Raw genomic sequence first — 26,156 nt, 5'->3', positions numbered from 1 at the left:
AGAAAAGGAAAACCCTTATAAAAAATTCATAGACAAGCAAAACAAATTCCTTTATTGGCAATGCCCAGGAATGTATTTCTCATTTTGCAAATTGAGTATCACCCTTTGTCAGGAAGCGGCTAGCATGCATCTGTCTTCAGCCTTCCACCTGGAACCGTGGTTCATCATTGCACTGATCAGAGTTCTCTAGTTTTTCCACAGTTTTTTTTTTCCTTTATAAAGGTTGTTACTGCATAAATTGTCCTACTGGTTCTCCTCATTTCCCTCTTCATGAGTTATTACGAGTCTTTCCAAATTTCCCTTGAAATTATTTCTTTGTTTTTTGAAATTATTTCTTCATTATTTATGAGGCAATAGTATTCTATTAATAAAAATAATAATAGCTAGCATTTATATAGCACCTGCATGTGTCAGGTACTGTGCTAAGCACTTTACAACTATTACCTCATTTGGTCCTCAACCATGCTACTAATATCCGTATTTTATAGTTGAGGAAGTGAGGCAGACAGAGGTTAAGTGACTTGCTGAAAGTCACATGACTTATAAAGTATCTGAGGCCAGATTTGAATTCAGGTCTTCCTGACTCCAGATAGCTAGGTTGTGCACTAAATAGAGTGCCAGGCTTGGCGGTGGGAAGCCTCATCTTTGTAAGTTCAAATCTGGCTTGAGATACTTAATAGCTGGGTGACCCTGGGCAAGTCACTTAACCCTGTTTACCTTAGTTTCCTCATCTGTAAAATGAGCTGGAGAAAGAAACCATAAACCACTGCAGTATCTTTACCAAGAAAACCCCAAATGGGGCCATAAAGAGTTGGACACAACTGAAATGACTCACTCAACAGCAACAAAATTTGCAGACTCCTGAGTCCAGTGCTTTATCCACTGCACTACCCAGCTGCAGTCATTACATTGTATTTATATACCATAATTTATTCAGCTATTCCTCAGTAGTTGGGCACCTTCTTAGTTTCCATTTTTTTGCCATAACAAAAAGATCTGCTATGAATATTCTTGTACATGTGAGTCTTTTTTTTTAATTAAAAATTTTTTTTAAAAATTTTTTTGTGTCTTTTTTTTTCTTTGCTTTCTTGGAGTATAGGTCTAGTAGTGGTATCACTGGGTCAAAGAGAGCACATGCAGTGGTATCTTTGGGACATAATTTCAAATTACTTTACCGAATAGCTGGACCACTTCTCAGCTTTAATCATGCCTATCTAATTCACACAACTATTGAGAGGAAATGCAAGGTAAGCTACTTAGCAGTAGTTTTATCATCTTATTTTTATAGAGCTGGGTCTTTGTGTGGCAGTAAAAGCTAACTATATCTAATAGAACTGCTTCCTAAATTATAAATTCCTGAAATTTTAAATGTCCTCTACTTGCGAAAGATTGGTGAGACTGGGGAGATAGAAAAGAAATAAATGTGATCTCTGTCTGATGTTCTAATATTGAGAAGCTTCCAGAAACATTCTTGGCAACTGTCTTATGAGATTAAGTAGGATTCTGTGAGCTAGCCTGGGAACATAACTACTCTGTTGAAACTGATTCTGCCAAGATGAGGGGCTTGTGATATGCCTTGAGTCTTCCATGTGCTGGCGGAGATGCCAAGACTTGAGTTCTCAAGACATAGTACTCTAAATATGGGGCTGACTGACAAGTACAGGGCTGGGAGATAGGCAGTCATTTGGACATAGTAGTGAGCCAATTATCAACTAGGAAGGTAAATACAGTGTCCATAAAGCATCAGGAGAAAAGGGAAGCAATAACATCTGAGGGGTGGAGACAGAAATCAGTGGACCAGGACCAGAGCAAGGATAAGAAAAATGGGTGATATAGCAAGGGCTGGAAAAGGGCTTACTATAACTGCTTCTATTCAGTGAACTGGTAGTGGGATTGGCCTTGCAAGTGAAGTTCTGGGGCCTACATAAATAGCTGCTCCATTATAAAATATATCAAAAGTTTTAATTGTTCAAATGTTAGAAGGATAATCTACTTGTAAACTTGGGTCTTATTGTGCTTTATAAGAAACATTATAACTGAATATTTGTAAGCAGTATATAACTAATCAAGGAATAGCCTTACATCACATTGGCTTTAAAGGTCTCTCAGATATTCAAATGAGCCTGTGATATTATTGATTGAAGAATTTCCTCCAGCAATTGGGAATGTCAATCCATCCATTCCTTTAAAAAGATTCTAAAAATATATTTTATTTTCTCCTCAGTTACATTAAAACAATTGTTTTTTTAAACTTTTTTTAAAGTTTTAAGTTCCAAATTCTATGCATCCCCCCCAATAAGCCATCTGATATGATTTATACATGTGCAATCAAGTAAAACATGTCCGTATTAGTTATTTTGTAGAAGACTCAAATAAAAATAAGAAAGTGAAAAATATGCTTGAGTCTGTATTCAGACTAATCCATCCATTCTTGCCAATCCTGTGTAATTCTTGTCCAGTCTTCCATATGTTTGGTACAGGGGGTCCACCCAACATACTGAAGAGTTTTTCCTTACTATTTCTCCTGATGTCTTGAGGATAGCCGTGGAACATTCTGGTTGGCCACCTGTTATACCTCGTAAGTCTATCAATAAACAAGTATTAAGCAGCTACTTATTATGTGCCAGGTACAGTGCTAAGTGTTGGAGGTACAAAAAGAGGCAAAAGCTAGTCACTAACTAGGAAAGTAAATACCTAGTCCATAAAGCATCAGGAGAAAAGAGTTTCTAAGAAGTAGATAGGAGCAAGAAAACAATAAAATCAGAGAAGTGGTAACAGAAATCAATGGACCAGGACCAGAGCAGGAATAGGAAAAGTGGGTGATAGAACAAGTCTAAGGAAGGGTTGGAAGAGGGCAAAATGCTTTCTTTAATTGAATATGCTTAGTGAACTGGGAGTGCCCTCAAGGAGTTCACAATTTTTTACTCCTGGTCTTAGATGTTCTTGTTTTGTTACATGTTGCAGGTTACTCACACTCAATATACCTCTCCATTGCCGTCCTTGTGATGCTCATCTTTAGTTCTTTTGAGGCAGTTGTATTCCATGCCTTGACATCATGTGACACCATGGTAAAATGTTAGTATTAAAAAGTAGTTTTGCTTTCATGGGAAGTTTGTCATCAATAAAAGAGCTTTGTGGTTTCTTGAAAGCAATATAGCCCTCTTTCTTCCTCTTTCTCTAATCTTGACTCGAATCATTGTTTATCTGTACTGTTCCACACACACACACACACACACACACACACACACACACACACACACACACACACACACACACACACGAGTTTATGGTTCCCATCCAGATACATGTCAAAATCTGGGCAAAAGACATTTCTCATTCATTTTTTCTTATGTTAATGAAGAGGCCAAACTCCTTTGAGTTTGCAGGAGGTTCAGGGATTATTGCACTTGGCACCATTTCACAGGTAAAAATGGGTATCTAGAGGACCTAACTATCTAGAAGGAATCCCTCCTTTGGGGTATAGGTCTAGTACTTTTATCACTCAGTGTTACAGTTAGTGACTTTGGGAACACAGTTCCAAACTGCTTTTCATAACAGCTGGACTAATGAATGCCTACCTCTACCAGCAGTGCATTATCATACTTGCTTTCCTACAACCCCCCAACCTTTGTAATTTTCCTTTTTTGTTAACTTTGTCAATCTGATAGGTATGAGATGAGACCACAGAGATTTAATATGCATCTCTCTAAACATGAGTAATTTAGAACATTTTTATATGACTATTTGATAGCTTGGATTTTTTTTTCTCTGAAAATTATTTGTTCATTTCCTTTGACTTTTTCTCAATGGGGAATAGTTCTTATTCTTATAAATTTGAGTGAGCTTATTAAATGTCTTAGAAATCAGATCTTTTTCAGAGAAACTCACTGCAAAGACTTTTTTCCCCATTTACTTGCTTCTCTTCAAATTTTAGCAGCATTGATTTCATTTGGATAGTCACAGTTATGATTTTTTAACTGTACATTTCCATCCATCCTATTTTCTTGTAAAGGCAAAGTCAATGAATATTTATTAAATGGCTGCCAAGTCCCAGGCACTGTGCTAAGTGCTGGGGATGCAAGAAAAGCAAAGACAGTTCCCTACCTACAAGGAGTCCACAATGTAGTGGGGGAAAGATAGTTCATTAAAAGAAGCTGAAAAGGAGAGGGGATGGGTTACCTGGTAGGGGGGCATAATGAAGTTCTGCAGAGGGGGACAGAAATGATAAGAGGAGTTGGGAGTTTTAGTTTCTGGACATTATGAAGTCCTGGAAAGCAGCTGGGTGGGAAATTATAGATGAGGGGAATTCTCTGAGAAATCTACTTAAATGATGGAAGATCAGGAAGGAGGTCTTTAGTGTTCACCTTCCACCCTCTCCCGTTTGAAGGAGGGAACCCCAAGGGGGAAATTACACACTCTTTCTCTCCCCCTCTCCCTCTCTCCTTCTGTGTCCTACCCCTTCTGAATTTTACTAAATATCAACGTATTTTTTTTTATAGACTATGAGTCTGATTTTATCATCAGACGTACCCTGAGGATATTTCACAATTAGACACTCCTGAATGAGTCAAGTTTATTTCCTGCATAGTACACTGTGTTCAAATTGTATATTCAAAATGCAAGATGAACATATTTATAAGATGATTTGAATTATTTTTGTAGGCTAAATAACAAAAGGGATAAATCCAGGATCATTACACATTTAGAGTTGGAAGAGATCTTAAACGTCATTAGTCTAACCTTTTCTTTTACTGATGAGAGTAAAGCTTAGAGCAAGCTAAAGATCCACCTATGAGTTAGTTTACATGATATATTGGTCTCATGTTTCTTACAGGTTACAGAGGAAAGTGAAATGTTTCTACATACCTACATTTGATAAGTCAGATCTGGGTTTATTAAATGGCATTATAAGGCTGATTTTAGACTATTCATTTACGATTGTTTACATGGAAATGGGTTGTAATCTGTATTGTTGAAGGGAGTCCCCACATCAATGAGATCACAGATTTATTGAAATATATCAGGAGCCTTGCTATAACAAGTAACAACTTCTCTTTTCTAACTTAACTATTTCTTGTAATTATATCACTTTCTACCTAGGATCAGCATCTTCTATCCTTTCTTGACTATTCCAGAATACTCTTTGTCTCCTCACATTAAATTAGTTGCCAAGTCATATTGATTCTTCCTTCGTGATACTTCTTTCATCTCTTCATTTCCATTCCTACTGCCCTATTTGAAGGGGAGATCATTATTAATGGTTTTCTGGATTTTTGCAGTTGCCTTCTAATTTCTTGTCTATATTTTGAACATTTTCCTGCAATTTATCCTGTCCATTATATCAAGCTCATCTTATTAAATTATCTCTTTGATGGTGTAACTTCTCTATTCAGAGCCCATAATACTTTGCCTACAGGATAAAGTCCAAAATCATTCAGAAATTTAAGGCCTTCTACAGTATGGCCATAACCTATCTTTTGAGCCCTATCTTCTGCTACTACCTAACACAAACCCTATACTCCAGCAAACTGGACCATTCATTCTCAGAATTCTTCTTGTGCTTTGCCATATTTACACCTTTGCTTCTTATATTTCCTCTACCAAATGCCCTTCCCCTCTTACTCTGCCTATCAAGATTTTACCCATCTTTCAAGGCCTACATTAAATGCTATTTTCTTTATGAAATTTTTCCTGATTATATTATCTGGAAGTGATGAACTTCTCTAGCATTTTGTATGTATTATTCATATGACCCTTAGCACATACTCCTTTATATTGTATTTGTGCAGTAATTTGTATGATGAAAATACATTTTGTAGATAGCTAGAGAAGCAGTATGACATAATGGAAAGAAATTTTACTTGGAAGTGATAGCACCTGGATTAGAATCCTGGCTTTGCCACTTAAGCAGGTATGTGATTTTGGGCAAGTCACCTACTGTTTTCTAGATTGTATTTTGTTATCCATAAAATGAGATTGTAAACTTTTTTTTAAGGCAGTTGGGGTTAAGTGACTTGCCCAGGGTCACACAGCTAGTGTGAAGTGTTTGGTCTGAGTCCGCATTTGAATTCAGGTCCTGCTGATTTCAGGGCTGGTGCTCTATCCACTATGCCACCTAGCTGCCCCTTATAAAATGAGATTAATAATATTTATTATTTCTAGTATATGTGGGTTTTAGAAGGAAAATGTTTTGTAAACCACAAAGTGCTAAATAAAAATGGCATTATTATTAAAGCAATTGAAACATGTAATAAATTAGTAATCATCATTTTTTGGTATCAGAGTGAATACCTTTCTTTGACTTCCACAAAAATCATCCTCCAGTGCCTCATGATATGGAGGTAAGATGATTTATTGAAGAATATGCCAGTGGAACATTAGGTTCTGGCAGGTTTTTAATGTATGGGAAAGTTGAATTATATCTATCCTGCTATTAATGTAACCCAAAGAAAGAAGGAAGTTGTATTCAATGGAAGGGTGGCTCTAGGTGTTTCTTAGAGAAGCATAGAAAGGAGTTGGAAGATTAGGTTGTATAATTTGTCCAAACAAGATAAGAAACATTTTTTCATGTCATATTTGGTCATCATGTATTGAAGTAATAATGATAAACATTGCAAGAGAAGATCATGAAAATGACTGCAGTTTACATATCAACATTGGTTGTGAGGATGAAGGGGTATGAAAATTCTATGTTGTTAAGACCCTCCCAATTCAATCAACACACACTCCAATTTGGTGACTTACGTGCAGATGTAGAAAGGAGGGGCTTAAAGAAAAGAAAAACTTTACAAATATTATTTCATTTGATCCCTTCAATAACCCTGAGATATAGGTGCTATTATTATCACCACTTAGCAGATGAGGAAACTGAGGCACAGAGGTTTTGACTTGCTCAGGGTCACACAGCTAGTGAATTTCTGAGTTTAAATTTAAGCCTAGCTTCAGATTTAAACTCCAAGCTTATTACTTTTGTGCAGTGTATTATGTTACCTCAAGGGTGAGACCTGAGGAAGGATACCAATTAGGAGGTTATTATGATAGTCCAGGCAAGAAGTGATGTTAGCCTAGATGAACTGTAAGGGGAAAGGAGGGAGTAGATGCAGGAGATACTATAATGGAAGAATTGAGACTTGGCAATTGAATGGTCTGAACTACTAAGATACTGATATCCATCATGAACTGAGTTTTTGTGCCCATTAAATAATTAAGTTCACAGTGGTAATATTAATAACCTCAATATTGATCTTACAGTTCAAAGTATTCAGACATAACAAGCATTAATATGTTAGTATCTGTAAAATATTACAGCCATCTTCCTCTTACAGTGTTGAGAGAAGTTTTGCTCATTGAATCAGTCATGCCTTTCAATGCTCTGTATCAGGGGTTCTTAATCTGTTTCAGGTCATGGCTCTTTTTGCCAGTCTGGTGAAGCCTTTGAGCCCCTTCTTAGAATAATATTTTTAAATACATAAAATAAAATTCGTAGAACTTAAAAGGAAGACAGTTATACTGAAATACTCTATAAAAATATTTTGGAAAACAAATTTCACAGACCCCAGGGTAAGAATCTCTGATGTCTGCTCTTTTAGGTATATCTGACTGATAGAAGTTATTTGGGGGAATTCTAGGGGGTTCAGGATGTGACTTGGAGTTTTCATGATTGCTTCCATGGAAGAATACTTTCGTTTTTATAGCTGATTCCCTCCACCTTTCATCACTGTGAATATCAAATAGACAGTCAGAGGGAGATTGCAGGGATGAAAAGAAAAAGAAACCTCCAGCCTCGGTGGGATTCCTTCTTAGTTCAAGAGCAGAAGCAGCATAAATCTACAAAGCAAGAAAGGAAATTAACAAGATGTCATGTGCAACTGAAATCAAATAGCAAAAGGCACAGCACTTCCTGAAACTTTCTCCTGCTTTGTTTATGAAGATGGGTGTGTGTAGGAATGTGAGTTAAAGAGCTAACTAGTCAGAGCTGAGTAAGACACAGGTAATGAGTCATACTTCAGAAGCACTGCTCCTCTGATAACTTTTTGTCTTAAGATCCTGCCAACGATTAGACCTAAGTTTCTTGTACCTAATAAGGTTTCTGTTTTAGTTAGAAAATAAAATTGGTTTAAAGGGAGGGAAAAACATTTTAAGACAACTGTCTTTAAAGTACATGGTGAGGGGGCTTTAGGAAAAAGTATTCCCTATTCACACAATTTTCCTTCCTGAGCAGCTTAAGGGCCACAGTATTCTACTTGTCCTTTAAATGCTTCAGGTCGACTGTGTTCCTCATGCATGGTTTGTGAAAGACTGAACACCCTTCTTTGCCCAACATAGAGGAAACATTTTCATCTCTTTCCTCTTGGACTGTTTTTAGACCAGGGATGGGGAACTTGTGGCCTCTAGGTCCTCAAGTGTGGCCTCGAGGCCACAGGTTTCCCACCCCTCTTTTATTTTTTTTAAAATTCATTCATTCATTCATTCATTCATTCATTCATTCATTTATTTTTTAGGCAGTTGGGGTTAAGTGACTTGCCTAGGGTCACATAGCTAGTAAGTGTCAAGTGTTTGGTCTGAGGCTGGATTTGAACTCAGGTCTTCCTGACTTCAGGGCCGGTGCTCTATCCACTGCGCTACCTAGCTGCCCCTTCCCACCCCTCTTTTAGATCATACACAGAATCCAGTGGGTATTTTTTTTTAACTAAAAAGAATCCTACTAGGGGTAAGAAAAAAGTCCCCCTCCAAAAGTGGGATTGGGGACTTCTTCAGAATCTGTCTGTCTTTTAAGTTTTAGAGAATCAGTGTGGCAAGAGCACTGACCTGGGAGTCAAAAACCCTTGGTTCTTGTGCAGACTTTGCATTAAATACCCTGAGTAATTCACAAATAGCTTAGCCTCTCTGGGCCTTAATTTTCCTGTGGGTAGAATAGGAGACTAAACTAGATGATCTCCCAAGTTTCTTCCAGTTCTGAAGTTTTAGGATTCACTAGGAGTGAATCCTAAATTGGACATTGGACTTTTGTAATTAGAAGGATGCTATTATAAATGTGTTTTCATGAACAAATAAAACATGGTTCTCTATTGACTCAAAACAAGCAAACAAACTTGTATGCTTGAATTGTGTTCCTAAATGTATTTTTGTTGGAAAGGTGGTTTGGAGAACTGTCAAAAGAAATAAAAAATTTACTTTCTAAGAGTAACCCCATAGTTGTTGTTTACATGTTAATATTTATTGGGTCTCATAGGTCAGTCATGACTAAAAAAAAAGTTTGTACCTATCATGCAACTTTTTCTCTTTAGTTTTCTATCTTCTTGTCTTTCTTCCAAATGTGTTCACATAAAATGTCATCTCACTTTTAAGTCAGTTTCTTCATTTTTATATTGTTCTGTGAGATCAGCATCAGCATGTCCCCGAGTGGCCCCCCGCCCGGGGCTGCTTCTCTTCCATCCTAAGCTTTGTCTCTTAATCATCTCCTTAAATCCCAAAGGTTTAACTAACATCTCTATAGCTGTCAATCAAACTCTGGCTGTCGTGTAAAGCCTATGGACCCATTATTAGAATCTACCTTTTAAGAACTTTAAAATGCATAAAATAAAATATATAGCATTATAAAGACTTCCCTGGACTGTGAGAGAGGTACATGATACAAAAAAGTTAAGAATCCTTGATTTAGACTATAAGATACAGAAGAGTTATTAATCTAAAATGGGAATTCCACACGTAGAAAATTGAACTAAATTGAACATCCAAATGGTTACCAAAAAGCTTAAAAAAATTGAACAAGAAATCTTGTAAGTCACTGTTTTGATCTGTGATTTTAAGATCAGAGTGACTTTAAGACAAATTTATTTGATTTATTTTCTCTCTATTTCCACATCTATTTAGATACTTTCATTTTCTGAAGGTGAAATGGGTTTCTTTTAGAGAAAAGCAATATAGACATTCTACAAGATATAACTGCATAATATTTCCAATCATTTATGTGTAGAGGATATCTAGAAACAGCTAAATGGTATAGGAGATACAGAACTTGACTTGGAGTTAGGAAGTCCTGAGTTCAAATTTGGATTCAGACCCTTATTAGTTCTGTGACCTTGGGCAAATTAGTGAGCCTCAGTGAACTCTGTAAACATTTTACTATAAACTGTAAAATGGGAATAATAATAATAGCCCTTGCCTCCCAGACTTTTGTAAGGATCAAATAATTCAAAGAAAATAATATTTATAAAGAGCTTAGCATAGTGTTTTATTTCTTTATTCTTCACCTCCTTCAGCCTAATTTTAAAGTATCCCAAACAACCAAGCTGTCTAAGTCCAATGGTGCCACCTGTTGGCTATATAAGTAATTGTAGCCTGGCCCATTCTTTCATCACCAGCTCCTTTTTAACCTCTCAGCCACCTTTTTCACTTACCAGCTATGAAATTACCAAAACAAACAAACCAAACCAAAAACCAAATCCCAAAACTATTTCTTTTTTGTTGTTGTTGTTAACTTACATTAGAACAATATTCTTTACTTTTTTATTTACTTTTTTTTTTGAGGCCATCAGGGTTAAGTGACTTGCCCAGGGTCATACAACTAGTGGGAAATATCTGAGGTCAGATAGAACTCAGGTCCTCTTGACTCCAGGGCCAGTACTCTATCCATTTCGCCACCTAGCTGTACCTCTTTACTTCTTTTGATTGCAGAAATACAGTGCTTCATTTTCAAGACAGCTATCATTTTACTTGGTATTTCTGTTTGTTTTATTTATATATAAATATATACCTATGTATATCTTCACTGATCAAATATAAGCTTCTTGAGAACAGGGACTATTTTCATTTTTGTATCTACAGGCCTAGCATAATGTTTGACACATAGTAAGCATATAAAGCTTATTAATGGATTTTGTGAAAAGTCATAAAGGGACCAAGATTTTAAAGACTGTTTCTGCATCCTTAGTTCCAAACAATTGAATTATAGCTGAAAATTTGGAGCATAACAAACTCAGTCTTTCTGTATATTCAAATAAGGATTTTTTAATAATCAGCTGGAATTTGCATTATAACTTTGTGTTCTAATTATAGGAAAATAAGATGAAGTTTTTACAAGAACTGAATTTGAATTATGAAACTTTTTTGATGTGTTTCACATGATTAAGCAGACTGTTAGCTTCTTGGGTAGAGAGATCTAATAGGAAATCTCAATGGGAGAATATGGAGAAGAATCACATAGGATGGGAAGGTAAAAGAATGGGCTTTGATTAACGCCAATGGAGAATTTATGCACATTGATGAATTCAGAGGTTCTCTGAAGTATCGAAGAAGTTAGATTTAAAATATTTAACAACATGTTGTGTGAAGAAAACAAAATCAGTAGTTTCAAGTGCTAGTGCTTCTTGGATTTCTAAGGGTTTTCATTGTTTGGAAAGTAGGTTAATTTAGTATACGTATGTATGTATGTATGTATGTATGTATGTATCTATCTGTCTATCTATCGGGCCATCTCCAGTCTTCCTGATCTCTGTCTTGCCATTGCACCCAGATGGCACTGGAGGAGAAAGTGAGGCTGTTGATCTTACACAGCCCTCCCTCATTTAAATCCAATTCACTTTCAAGATGTGGCATCATCTTCCTGATGTCCCTGTCCTCTTCGAGAACAAAGGACAAACAAGAGCTATCTTTGTGTCTATCTATGTTGTTCTCTATACTAGATTATTGTATTATACATCCTTGAAGGATATTTTTTAGTGAAAGTACAACATTGCCTTGTAAATAGTAGCTACATTACAAATGTTTATTGAATAAAGGTTATTAGGTCAAGGAAAACTTAGGAACTGTAGTGAATTTCCTCATGTGATTTCAGTCTTCTTCCCTTAAAATAATTTAAAGAGAGTTATATGGCCATATAGACTCTTAACTGTGTAACTCCTTTAGCAAATTAAGTATTGTGTTTTGGCTAATTATCCTTTCCATTTATTTTGATTACCTAAAACAAGTCCTCAAATGATGGTATTGAATCCCCAGCTTTCCTCAGAATACTGTACAGAATGAATAACCTAATGTTAAAATCCCACTCTGGACTTTGGCCTGTTTCCCAGACCTTGTTTTCATCGTCAGCAAATATTTGAGTGCTCAATAGATGCTTGGTATTACTATTTGATGAGCCAAAAAGGAAAGCTGGTCTCAGGTTATGGATTTATGATTTTTCATGTTGGGCATGCCAGGTTCCCATCTAATCCCAGAGCATGTAATGAACATTACTTATTATTTTTTTATTTCTTCCCTTATTTCTTAGATTTTTTGGGGAGAGAGAGAGGTGGGAGCATAGATAATACTTCTGAACTTGTTTCTTATCTGATATACAAAAGGAAAGTCAGATTCTAGCATTATTTGCATTGCAGTTGACTGGTTAATTGATATCTGGATTTGGAAAAAGTTTTGTGCTATGCCAAAATATAATTTTTTTTCTCCTATGAAATTCTGTGCATTGGATTTTGTTATTTGAAACCTGCTTTAATATTTGGGCAAATTGTAGCTCCAGGTTCAAAATGTGGTTTAAGAATCGCTGAAGGGTTTGCAAGTGGAAAAAAATTTAAAAAGCCCTGTTTTAGAGAAGTTCTATGTGTTCTTTCAAATAAGGCATCCGTAACACAGGATGGAGAATGTAGAATTTGAGAAAGTTAGAGAAATTTGGGCCTTGAGCTTTGGTGAACTTGGGACTCTGATGTTCTCAGGTGGCTAGATTTAAGATTCTTTTGATACAGATTTATTGAATACTTAATATGAGCATTGACTGTTTTAGGCGCTGTGGGAGTTGACGAAAATATGTTGTATATGGTCCCTGGCTTCAAAGAGCTTACAGTCTAACTGGAAGATTAAGACACGTGTGTGAAAAGTTAAATTATATAAGGCAATACTGTGCCAGCTGAGGGATAAGTACGCTTATAGTAATTAAGAAGAAGAAAGATCTCTTGTAGGCCAAAATGGAGTATACAGGCAGATCCCAATTGGTGCAAATAATGAACCCCCTTAATTGGTCAATTGTTTATTGAATTTGAATTATAATTATGTAAAACATTGGTTTTATATAAAACAATATTTTTTAATTATTTAAGATATTGATAATTGGCTCTAACCCAATGGAAATATGTATTGTGAAATTGAATAAGAGCTTCTTATTGGCAGTGATCAGGTCCTGACTATATGTTTGGGCCAGCTAGGTTATGTAGTGGATAGAATTCTAGGTCTGGAGTCTGGAAGACTCATCTTCCTGAGTTCAAATCCACCCTTAGACACTTCCTAACTGTGTGACCCTGGGCAAGTCACTTAACCCTGTTTGCTTCAGTTTCCTCATCTATCAAATGAGCTGAAGTTTTTCCATTCCAATATCTTTGCCAAGAAAGCTCCAAATGGGTCATGAAGTGTCAGACATGACTGAACAGCAATAACATATGTTTGGATGTTTCTGCAAGAAGCCTTTCCCAGGCCTTTTTAATCTTAGTGTTTTCCCCTTGTGAGATGTTTATCCTGTCTGTATCTTATTTGCATATAGTTGTTTACATACTGTTTCCCATATCAAACTGTAAGCTCTTTGAGAGCAGGGACAGTCTTTGCTTTTTAACTTGATTTGATTTGGAAGTAGTAGATGATAAATACAGAAAAGAAATTAAAGACCCTAAAGAAGAATGGGGATTTATTGAAGGTTTTGAAGCATTCAATTTCATGTTGATTAAAATAGTATTTTTGGGAGGTTTATCAAGAAGCAACACACAACATAGCTTGAATAAAAGCATTATCAAATATTATTGCTAGAAGGAACTTTAGAGATCATCTAGATTAATTTCTTTATTTTACAAATGAAAGAAGACTGAGTCTCACTTAGATAATATATTGTAAGTGCTTCATGAACTTTGAAGTGCTGAATTAATCTGAACTATCACCATTGTTATTTTTGTTATTACTGTTGTTATTATTGCCCAAGATCACATAGCTAGTAATTGGAAGAATTGAAACTTAAACTCAATTATTATGACGTCAAATCAATGGATTCCCCTCTCCCCCCTTTTATTACATTAGCCTCTGGAAAAGGCTTGGGCATGTAGGAATCTATTTTAATAATCCAGATGTATAGTGATAAAGGAACTAGATTAGAGCAGTGGGGATGAGAATGCTAAGGAAGAGATGGATGGATGCAAGATTCATTAAAAAGGAAGAATTGACAGCATTTGGTGAGTGACCAGAGGAAAACAGTAAGTACTCCTCAGTTTCTGGCCAAGGAGATTGAGGATTGACATAATTATGGTGAAGTCAGGAGGGGAAATCAGTTTTGAGGAAAAAGCTATTAACTTGGTTTTCATTCATCAAGTATTTATTAAATGCTTACTATATGCCAGGCATCATGCCCAGCCTTATGTATTAGGGATACAAAAACAGTAACAAAATTGTCTCTGCCCTCAAGGACAGATTAGATTCCATCAAGGAATTTTCAACATGTTTAGGGGTTGCTGAAATATCCAAGTAGAAATGTAGATATTTGGAGATGCATGAATAGAACTTAGAGGAGAAAGGGTCCTGACGCATGGTCCAGAAACTTATTCTGTGGTCAGTACAGGAACAGGGATGGTTAGCAATATGTGCTTTCCTTGATACAAACCTTGACTTTATCATTTAGTTTGTTTTGGCTTGTAATGCATCCTGTCCTTTCGACTCATCCTGTTTTTTCAGTGTATCTTTCTTCCCCATTGTCCTGATGGAAACTTTGAATTATTTAAAAAAAAAGTCATTTTATTTTCATCTTGGAATTAACTTCAGACTCTTAGAGCTAGAGGTTGATTAAAAAGTTTGGTTTTTAACACACATGTTTATTCATCTGTATCTCTATATCTGTGGGACAGATAAGTGGCCCAGTGGATAGAGTATTGGGCCTGGAGTCAGGAAGACTCATCTTCCTGAGGTCAAATCCTGCCTTAGATACTTACTAGCTGTGTAACCGTGGGCAAGTCACTTCACCCCATTTACTTCAGTTTCCTCATCTGTAAAATAAGCTGGAGAAGGAAATGGCAAACTACTCTAGTATCTTTGCCAAGAAAATCCCAAAGGGGTCACAAAGAGTCAGACATCACTGAAAAATGACCAAATCTCTATCTCTATATCTATATCTACACTAGAACATTATTACATATTTTAGGATTAAAATATATTATTGAATGCTTTGTTAAAATATAAGCTTTTAATTGCTTTGGGCCTTATTATTACATTGATGTTTTAGGTTATGTTAGGACTTGTAGAATATTTTGCTTACTCTTCCAGATAAATGACCATGGAACATACCAATTCTCATTTAGCCCTAAACTCTAGATAATTCTATTCATCTATTCCTTAGATAGTTCACAAATCAGCAGTGATGCAAAAGATATACACATACAAAAATGCACAAATATAAAAGGGTGATAATCTCGAGGAAAGACTCTAGTATTAAGGGAAAGAGGGAGACCAGGAAAGGCTTTTTGCAAAAGGCAGAATTTTAGCTGAGACTTAAAGAAAGCCAGGCAAGTCAAGAGATGGAATCGAAGAGGGAGAGAATCCAGAACATGGGACACAGCCAGTGAAAATGTTTGGGATGAATTATCTTGGGAGGAACAGCAAGGAGAGCAGCGTTCTTGGATTATAGAGTATACGTGCAGGGAAATTAGGTCAATCAAGCAATAAACATTTGTTAAGTACCTACTGTGTGCTAAGATCTAGGGATACAAAAAGAGGGAAAAAGTTAAGTCTTTGCTCTCAAGAAGCCTACAATGTAATGGGGGAGACAGCATGTAAACAAATATATACAAAGCTGGCTATGGTACAATATGGAAATGTTATACCATATGTGGTATAATTAGGTAATATGGTATAATTAGGAAATAATTAACAGAGGGAAGCACTGGAATTAGGAGAGATTGGGGAAGACTTCCTGTAGGAGGTGGAATTTTAGTTGGAATATAAAAGGAAGCCAGTGAGGTCATGGGGGACAGCCAGAGAGAATGCCCAGAGCTGAGAGATGGAGTGTCTCGATCCTGGAACATTTAGGAGGCCCTTATCACTGAATCAAAGAGGATGTGTTGGGGAGGGAAGGGAGTAAGGTATAAAAAGACTGGAAAGGTAGGAGAGGGCTAGGTTATGAAGGGCTTTGAATTCTAACCAGTGTATTTTGTATTTACTCCTGGAGGCAGTAGGAAACCACTGGGGTTTGTTGAATGGTTGGGGCAGGGGATATCATGGTTGGAACTGTGTTTTAGGAAAATCACTCTTATGGCTTAGTAGAGAATGGATTGGAGTGAAGAGGAGACTCAAAGCAGGCTTTGAGCGTTAGGTCTGAAAAAGACTAGAAGGGTAGAAGTGTCGGGTTGTGAAGGGCTTTAAAAACTGAACAGAGAATTTTATTGAGGTAATAGGGAGCTACTGGAGCTTCTTGACTAAGGGAGTAGGAGAATATGCCATAGTCATATCTGTGCTTTAGGAAGACAATTTGGGTGACTGATTGGAGGATGGACTATGAGGCAGGAAGACCAACCAGAAGGCTATTGTAAGAGTTCAGACACAAGGTAATGGCATCTACCAGGGTGGTGGTAATATAAGAAGTGAGAAGAGAGGAGGTAATGATCTATACGCTTTCCCCCTATTAGCTCTGCAGTATTCCAAGAGTATATATTTGCTGTAATTTTGGGGTGTGGCATACTTAAGTATTAATGCAGGTAAATGGCCTTTTTGGTTATAACCTTCCAAAAAGAACTAGGCTAAAGATTTAAACATTCAAGAGAATCATAGAAGTAGTCATTCTTAAAAATGTCATTGTTTAAGGTTCTAAAGAATTAATTAGGCCAGTGAGTATATGAGTGCCTATCATAGGCTCAGTACCAAATGAGGTATGACATTTTCTCCAGTGCTCAAGAAGCTTATAACTTAGTGAGAGTGGTGAACAAAGTAATATACCTAAGGTATCAGTCAGTATGACAAGGCGACAAGTACTTGTACGACAAGTAAAAGTGAGCTCGGCTGTGTGTGGAGAAGAAAAACTAGGAAAATAAAGTGAATGTTGCCTGTAGACCCAACAGTAATGGTGATAGCTTGCATGGGGCCACTCTGCCGTCTGCCCTTTTGTTTTTCTCCTAATGACTAATGGTAGTTGTTATTTAGTTATGTCCTACTCTTCAAGTCCCCATTTGGGGTTTTCTTGGCAAAGACACTGCAAGTGGTTTGCTGTTTCCTTTTCCAGCTCATTTTACACATGAGGAAACTGAGGCAAACTCAGTCAAATGACTTGCTGAGGGTTATACAGCTGGTAAGTGTCTGAGGCCAGATTTGAACTCAGGAAAATGAGTCTTCCTGACTCCAGGCCTAGCACTCTATACATGGAGCCATATAGCTGTCACTTGACATGGAAGTGTTTTTTATGTGTTTGAAGCTACTTTACCTGTATGGGGGTTGAAAGAGCAGTCACTTGATAAGTACCAGGTCTGGCCTAGACTTATTATAAAAGTAAAAGTAATTATACATTTATTTTTTAGAGTAACCCCTGAACGTCTAGTCACAGTGAATAAACACCCTGATCCTTGCCATGTTTTTGGATGTCTACTTCATTTGACTTAATCGTCTGACAATAACAGGCTGATAATGATATTTGTTGTTGTTTTTCAGATTGAAGAAGGCAGTAAAGCTGCAGCCGTTGACAAGTTACTAGCTGGAGATGAGATCGTGGGCATCAATGATATAAGCCTCTCAGGATTTAGACAGGAGGCAATTTGCTTGGTGAAAGGTTCACATAAAACCCTAAAGCTAGTGGTAAAAAGGTAAGATCCAATGCACTAGTGCTAAGATTTTGGCATGTTTCATTAAACCATTTTCAAGTCAATGACAAAGCATTTTGGAGGAAAATAAATTAAATTCTAAACCCCGGTAGGTCATTGCTATTTCTATTTCAGCATAATAGTCTTGATATGGACCCCAAATCTTCACATCACTTTGCTGTACTTTTGAAATATATAATTAGAATTCAAAAAGAAGTCCTTGAAGCTACATACCCCACCTGTCAACCCAGCCTCTTTATTTTAGTCCTATCATATTGTTGTTTGTGGTCCTTCATTTTTGAGGAAGACCAATGATATCAAGAAGGTGATGTGAATTAGATTTAAGTGAAGCAGAGCTGTGGAGAGTCATCGGCCTCACTTTCTCCTCCAGAGTCATTGGAGTCCAGTGGCAAGACATAGGTCAAGACTCCTGGTGATGGCCCCAGATGCAGTGGGAGACCTTGGCCTTTTTAAGCTAAGGTCTTCCCCAGGTCTCAGTTTGTCTGAGGCAGTGGTCATTCAGTAATTAAAAGCTAGCTAAGAATTAAGGCAAAAGATAGCCTAGTTTGCCTTCACAAAAGAATTCATCTGGAAGAAGATGACCCTCAGAGTTTCTGGCCAGAACAGAAACAATTGCTATTCACACTTATTTTGAGCCTTCAAAACCTAAACAATGAAACATCGTGTTGTGAATGTCTCATCAGTATCATTATCTATACAGCATCTATCAGCATCAGTATGAAATTGCCTATTCCTAGGTTCTTAGTTTTTGTTTTGGTTTGGTTTTGCCTACACTTTTCAGTGGTAGAGAAAGAAAGCTAAATTTGCCAGTAGATTTCCAAGAAAAAGATTTGCAATTGCATGTCATTCACACAAGGTGGCAGGCTGTTATATTTTCAGTTTGCTTTCACAGTATATCAGCTATGCGACAAAGCTGCTAATTAGGGCTATTTTTCTAGTTACAAAAGATTCCTCTATTAAGCCGATTTTCAAAGGAAATAAAGCTGTCTGTTTCTATGAACTAGATCGTTGACAGAAGTTAGGATATAGAACTATGGAAACTATGCCTATAAACAGAATTCAAATGTTGTTCCTAGGCACTGTGAAGGTTTTTGCTTTTTTTTTTTTGAGGGAATTTGTTTTCCACTGCACAATTGTAATGTCAATTCATTCAGAATATTTGTGGAAAGTGTTTTTCTGTGCTGTCACAGAATTAATATATTCCTGGAAAGTTGGTTGTAAAATTGTGGAATTTTACAAATGAAGCTATTTTTCATATTTGTATTTTTGTTAAATTTGGAAGGAGACATTTTCATGGGACCATTTGGCAGTGGGCTGGAGAAAGGAGGACTTCAGGAATAGTTCTTTAGGTGGGAAGTTAGAGAGTGAAGGGAAGTCACTTTCTACTTCTTTTGGCAACTTTATCAGCTCCCCCACTCTCGAATGCAAAAGTCTCCAATAACACCCTACTTCTTTCTTCCCCCTCATTTTTTCTTTTTCAGTAATAAAAAACATATCTGCACTTTGTTTTCAGACAATATGCAAATGCGTCTGTGATCTCATTCATATATGCATTTCTCTTAACATATGTGCTGTGTGCCTTTCTCTCAATTTTTTGACATTGCTGGGATATCAATGGTGTGCCCAAACTGTCCCTTTCGCTCACCATGCAACTAGCCTGTGTTTTGTCCTGATTCTACTTTTCTCTGATTATATCCTTTTTTTCATGCTTTTGGCCTCTTCTTATTTTTGAAATACCTTGAGAATGGATATCCCAGTGCCCTTAGAATTGTGTCATTTCCAACATGTATCTCCTTTTTGTGTTTGTGTAGTGCACCCATCCTCTTCCACATTTATTTTCTTCAGTTTAATTTCTATGTGCTTATACAGTATGTCTGGGACTGTGATATTAAAAGTCTAAATACAGTGTCTCCGCTGTTAATCATGAAGTGTTTGTTATTAAAGTTTATTTCCATGGTGGCCTTTTTACAACCACTTATAAGCATTACTAATATTAGTGAGATAATCAATTCCATCAGCTCCTTGGAGCTTATCTCTCCAAGGAAAAACTGGACCATTTAGTTGCAACTTTTTTTTGCATCATAGTTTAATGGTAAGATGGTCATGATTGAAACCCTTCACCATGTGATCCACTCATTTGCTGTTGGAAAATGGTGTTACATATAGAATACTAGTAGCTGAATTGTTGTTTTTAGAGTATCTCAAAACTGTGTGATTCTTAGTACCCTTTTCCCTTTTTTTCTTCTCCCCACCAACTGCTAGTTTACCAGTCAGTCTAGAAGCTGAAGAGACCAAGCAAGACTGACTCTAATACTCTATGTTTGTTTCCTGGGGTGCCAGAGTCAAAGATTTCATCACCAAGTAGCCATCCTACTGGGCATGAGCCTCTCTGTACTTTTCTCCTCTGGTCTTTAGAAAGCAGACATAGCCTGTTTTCTTTTCAGCATGAGAGAACCTGCCAGAGTGTGGGCTCAGCTCTGTAACAACAAGGAACTGGTGATGCATTGGAGGAGAGCTTTGTGGAAGGACAACAAATGTTTCCCAACAATCCCACATACAAAGTATGTTCCCAAAAGGAGGGAGGTGTCCTTTAACTTAGGTAGTATGTCACTAACATTAATCATTGCATGTGATTAGAGGGCTTTTTTTCCATAGCTGACTTAATTTTTTCCTTATTCCTTTCCTCACCTTAAAAACAAAAAAAGAAAAAGTCTGGTATTTGGAAGGGCTTTGTTAGAGTATAGGAAGGATAAAGAATACAATGAAAAAATCTTTGTTTTTCTTCACTACAAACCCTACCTGAAAAAATAAAGTTGGACTTTTAAAATGTCAAAAATCCATAATACATTTTGGTAAAATAGTATTGACAATAATTATGATACTAAAATATGAAATATAAATACTCATTTGTTACTGAAAATATAATACCAGAAACTCTTGTCCTTTGGGGCAAAAGAAAAGTGAATACTTTAAATTGTCTGATCTTTTGAAGATAATGGACTTAAAAAATAGTTTGGGGTTGTACCTTTACCAAAGTAAAGATTTCTTTTCACTATCATATTCCCTGCTCGTTTTCAATGTTTATTGGGAAGGTGTTTTTTTTTTCCTATTTGTTTATTGGTTATCCTTTGTGTATTGCTTATGTTGTCACTATCTCACTTTACAAAGTTTTCTCCCCTAAGTTCTGGTTTTGGATTTTCATATAGAAGGTTTCCTTTAAGGGAGGTGCATCTGTAGGTTCTTTAGTCAGGAGACTACACTGCTTGATATAGTAATATACATATTTTAAACAAAGTCACAGAACAGAATATACATTTTAAAGTAACAGAAGACATATTTTAAATAAAGTAACAGAAAAGAAACTTAAAGTATTAGAGCAAAATTTCATCTTTGTAGATATTTAAAAACTCAGATTAATTTAGTTTTCACAATATTAAAACTGATCCTTTTGAAAGATGCTTTTAATTATAGTTAGCTGATTTGTGAAGCTGCTTTCTTATATAGATTTCAATGTATCATAGTGATTACTTTGATCTATAAAGCCACAATTTGTTTCTAAATAAACCTAGATTTAAATAGCTCTTTGCATTTTTATAACTTTATTTTTATATTTTTAATAATTTTTATATATAATATATATTATTATTATATATATTATATATAATTTTAATTTGAGAAAACCTACTAGAAGCCAATTTGGTGATATATTCCTAGGTGTACACTTGGCACATGGAGAACATTTGCAAAATTAGTATCCCTTTTTTCAAGAAGAGAGAAGGAGTCAGTCATTAAAACTTTGTTTCTGTAAGGTTAATCTTTAACCCCTGAGGCCAGTGAGAGGGGTAAGAGTTCTATATAAAAATACCTTACTTATCTGGGAATCAGGCTTCTGGCACAAAGGCCTGGGGGTGGCTTAAATTGCTGTCACGAAATTTCAGAACTAAAAACCATGAGTCAGGGATGTTATGATGGAAAGTGACAATATGTCTAGGTTTAAATCCCATCTATTGTAGGCACACTACTTGTTTGACTAAAAACAAGTTACTTTAGTCACAAGTCATGTGACAGCTATAAACTGGGGCTATAACAGTTATCTCCTAGAATAGTAGTGAAGATCAAATAAGATACTCTCTGTAAATCACTTTGCAAACCTTAAAGCTCTGTTAAATGTCAACTATTATTATTTTGTTAACTTCATGGGAAAGTTCCTTCGACCCTCACTTGGAGCTTAATCTTGGACTCTGTCAAGCTTGATTGTCTGACTTTCCAACACTGCAGATAGGAAGCAAAAAATTAGAAGGTAACTGACAGAAGAACAGGTAACATCCTAATAGTGGCAGAAGAAACTAGTCTTAAGAACTAAAAGCACAGCAGCCTGGGGTCATTTAGTATGGAAAAAAGGCAACTGTTGTTCCCTGAGGGTATCACTATATTAAAGCTCCTGCTCTCCTGGGCGCTGCTCCCTCAGGCTCTCTCTCTCTCTCTCTCTCTCTCTCTCTCTCTCTCTCTCTCTCTCTCTCTCTCTCTCTCGCTCTCTCTCTCTCTCTCTCTCTCTCTCTCTCTCTCTCTCTCTCTCTCTGAATTGGTTTTGATCCTATCTTCCTACATTCTTTTTATTTTTAAAATAAATTGTATTAATCTTTTTTACATTGCCTAAATTTCCCTCCTTTCCCTCTCTCAGATAGCTATTTCATATAATAAAGAATACAATATAATATTTGTTTAATATATTTCCTATACTAAGGAATTATATTTCATATAATAAAGAGAAAAAAGAGGGGGGGAAATCAGCAAAACTGATCAATACATCTAAAAATATCTGACAATAAATTAGGTGTTCCGTACCTGAGAGACCTCTACTTAGGCAAAGGAATTGGGACAAGCGTCTTCTCACATCTTTTCTTTGGAGTCAAGCTTGTCCTTTGTACATTCATTTTCCAATGTTTTCTTGGAGTTGTTCTTTCTCTTTACATTGTTGTTGACCAATATATTCCCATCCCTTTTTTTCCTTCACTGTATCAGTTCATGTAAATCTTTCTGTGCTTCTCTGTATTCGTCATATTCATCCTTTCTTAACAGCACAGTAATGGTCCATTACATTCATGTACCACAGTTGAACAAGGTCCCAACCAATGGGTTTCTTCTTTATTTCTAGTACTTTGTTACCCAAAAATTGCTGATAAAAATGTTTTGGCATATATGGGACTATCTTTTTTTTTTTATCAGTGAACCCCTTGGGATAGATACCTAGAAGTACAATCAGAGTATGGGCCTTGTTGTCACTATTTAAATAATTCCAAATTGCTTTTTGGAATGATTGTTCCAATTTGTGGATCCATCAACAATACATTGGTATGTCTATATTTCTACAATCAATCCAACATTGAATATTCCCATCTTTTGTCATCTTTACCAGTTTTCTGGATGTAAGGTTAAATCCCATAGTTTTTATTTGCATTTTTCTTATTAATAGTGATTTGGAGACAGACTGCAACTCTCGACAACTGTTTATTCAAATTCTTTGGGGAGTGGCTTTTGGTGTCATAATTCTTTTAGTTAGATACCAAACCCTTATTGAAGAAATTTGATAAAAAGATTTTTTTTTCTCATTAGACTACTTCCCTTCTTATCCTAATTGTATAACTTTGTTTGGACAGGGTCTGGTACTTAGCATACTGCTTAATACTTTCTTGTTGACTGGTTGTATAGAAGCTTTTCAATTTAAGGTAATCAAAATTATCCATTTTATCTTGTAATTGCTCCTTGTTTGCTTGTTGACTGGTTGTATAGAAGCTTTTCAATTTAAGGTAATCAAAATTATCCATTTTATCTTGTAATTGCTCCTTGTTTGTCTAACATTAGTACATCTCATACATTGAGCAGTTAAAAGTATATAATTTGTTCATCTTTAATATTCAGGTTCATCCATTTTTAATTTACTGTAGAGTACAGCATAAGATATTGGTCTGTTTTTTTCCAATCTGTTTGCCATTGTCCCAGTAAATAGGGAGTTCTTTCTCAAGGTATTCATGTTTTGGGAGGTTATAGAACACTGGATTTTTAGTTCTATTATTTCTGATTCTCTCCATGTCTAATATGTTTTACTGATCTACTCTCTTTATCTAATACCACATGGTTTTTATTACTACTGTTTTGTATTATAGTTTGAGGTCTGGAAGTAATATTCCTCTCTTCATTCCTATTATTTTTTATTATTTCCCTTGATAGTACCATATAGGATTGTTTCATCTCAAGAACAGATCACACAATCATACCCTTTCATACCCTCTGCTAAAACATATCTATTTTCTATTTCATCCCTCCAGAGTCTAATGTTTCTACGAATTATTCTGGTGAATGAATCATTTTACATAGTCTAGATCTAGGATCATAGACTTAGAACTGGAAGTGACCATAGAGGTCATCTAGTCCAACTCCATCAATCAATCAATCAGTATTTATTAAGCACCTACTATGTGCCAGGAATTGTGCTAGATACTGGGGGTACAGATACATTGAATGAAGAAATCCTTGATCATGAGGAGTTTAAATTCTAACAAAGGAGATAACAAGTACATATGTTAGTATATACAGACAAAATAAATATAAAGAAAGTAAATAGGGAGAGAAAGAGAAAGAGAGAGATAATGAGAACATATGGGTAGGGGAGGAATCAGGAAGGCTTCCTATAGAAGGTGATGCTTGAGTTGGATTTTGAAGGAAAAGAAGTATTCTGTGAGGTGGAGATAAAGAGGAATATACTTCAGGCATGGGGGAGGGCCACTGTAAAGGCACAGAGGTGAGAGGTGTATAGAAGAGAAAAGGCATGTTTTGTTCAACAACACTGGAAAGATAGATTGGGCCCAAGTTGTATAGGGCTTTGATAGCTAAACAGGAATTTGTATTTGATCCTAGAGGTAATTGGAGGCCACTGGAATGAATTAAGAAGGAAAGTGTCATGTTTAGGAGAATCACATTGGCAGCAGTATATATGGTAGGTTGAAGTGGGGAGCTGCTTAACATAGATCAATTAATAAGAGGGTGTTGTAATAATCTAAGTCAGAGTTGAGGAAGGCTTGAACTCAAGTGGTAGGTAGCTAAATGAATGAAGGGGAGGGGTAGGATATGAGAGCTGTGGAGGCAGAAACATTAAGAGTTGGCAACTTGCCACGTGAGGAAAAGGAGAGTGAAGATTATTCTATAATGCTGAGGTTATGAACCAAGGAAGAATGGTGGTACCTTTGACAGAAGTGAGGAAGCTTGGAAGAGGAGTGGGTTTGTGGGGAAAGATGTGGCATTGAGGTCCACAGAGGTGAAATCAAAGTCATATACATAATAAGCACTAGAGCAAGAATGAAGTTCAACCTTCTTAAAACTGTCACATCATCTCTTGTATTACTTGGAAGGAAGGGGGCAAAATCACATCTATATTTTAGTTGTCTCTCAGTCCATTGTCTAATCTATTAATGACTTTGGTTGGGAGGCAGTCTACTAGAGAGTGAGTTATGGTTATTGGGTGATAGATCCCCCTCTGCTTTGACTAGATTCCTTACTACTTTTCCTATTTAGCAAAGCCACCTCTTTACCAATGACGCTGAACCACTGCTTAGTGACACAATGAACACTGCTTAGAACATGGGCACTTGATATGTAGCAGGATTCCTGGCTTTATCAGACACTTACAAAGTAGGCACAACTTTGTTTATAGTGAGAAAAAGCAGATATGTTTGTATGCCTCACCAGGCAAATATCTATTCCTGTTTGCCAATTGCTGTATGTCGATCTTACACATTTATCCAAGTGATAGAAACTTTCATCTAATCAGGGCTTCTTAAACTTTTTGCACTCGTGACACTTCTTAAACTGTTTTACACACACACACACACACACACACACACACACACACATTCTATGTAATAAAATTCTAATCTGTGTGATAGAACTTTAGCATTTTAGTTTGCTCTCCCTGTGTAAGAGCGAGGTGTGACCTTTAGACTTGCATATTTTTTATCACATTATGAAAAAATTGTAGTTTTTTTCTCTCATGTGACCAAATTGAGGTGTAATGTATTTTTAGAGGTCAGTTCCTTCCAGATAGGACAGTTAGATTTGTTGAACATAATAATTATAGTTTCCATTTGAGGCATTTGGGGAAAAAAATTATCTTTGATCTGCATGGCTCAGAAAAACTAATTATTTTTAATAAATAGGCTTGTTTGGAACACACTATTAATATTAAAATATTGATACAATATTGAAAAATAGGGGCTTGGGCAAGGCCCATGACCCTTGAAGAGCATTATTTATAAATGGGGTGGGGAGTGACTTTTAAGG

The 26,156-nt window shown here is 36.2% G+C and overlaps 1 protein-coding gene across 1 annotated transcript in view; it reads left to right on the top strand.

Moving 5' to 3' along the window:
• SHROOM2 (shroom family member 2) overlaps positions 1–26,156 on the top strand; it is a 246,577-nt gene that overhangs the window by 99,348 nt on the left and 121,073 nt on the right. The window contains 1 exon segment of the mRNA XM_078146114.1: positions 17,653–17,804. Coding sequence (XP_078002240.1) covers positions 17,653–17,804 — 152 coding nt within the window.

This window comes from Phascolarctos cinereus, unplaced genomic scaffold, assembly GCF_003287225.1.
Source record: "Phascolarctos cinereus isolate Bilbo 61053 unplaced genomic scaffold, phaCin_HiC Scaffold_726;HRSCAF=1367, whole genome shotgun sequence".
Lineage (NCBI taxonomy): Eukaryota > Metazoa > Chordata > Mammalia > Diprotodontia > Phascolarctidae > Phascolarctos > Phascolarctos cinereus.
This window is presented reverse-complemented; position numbering and strand designations above follow the sequence as displayed.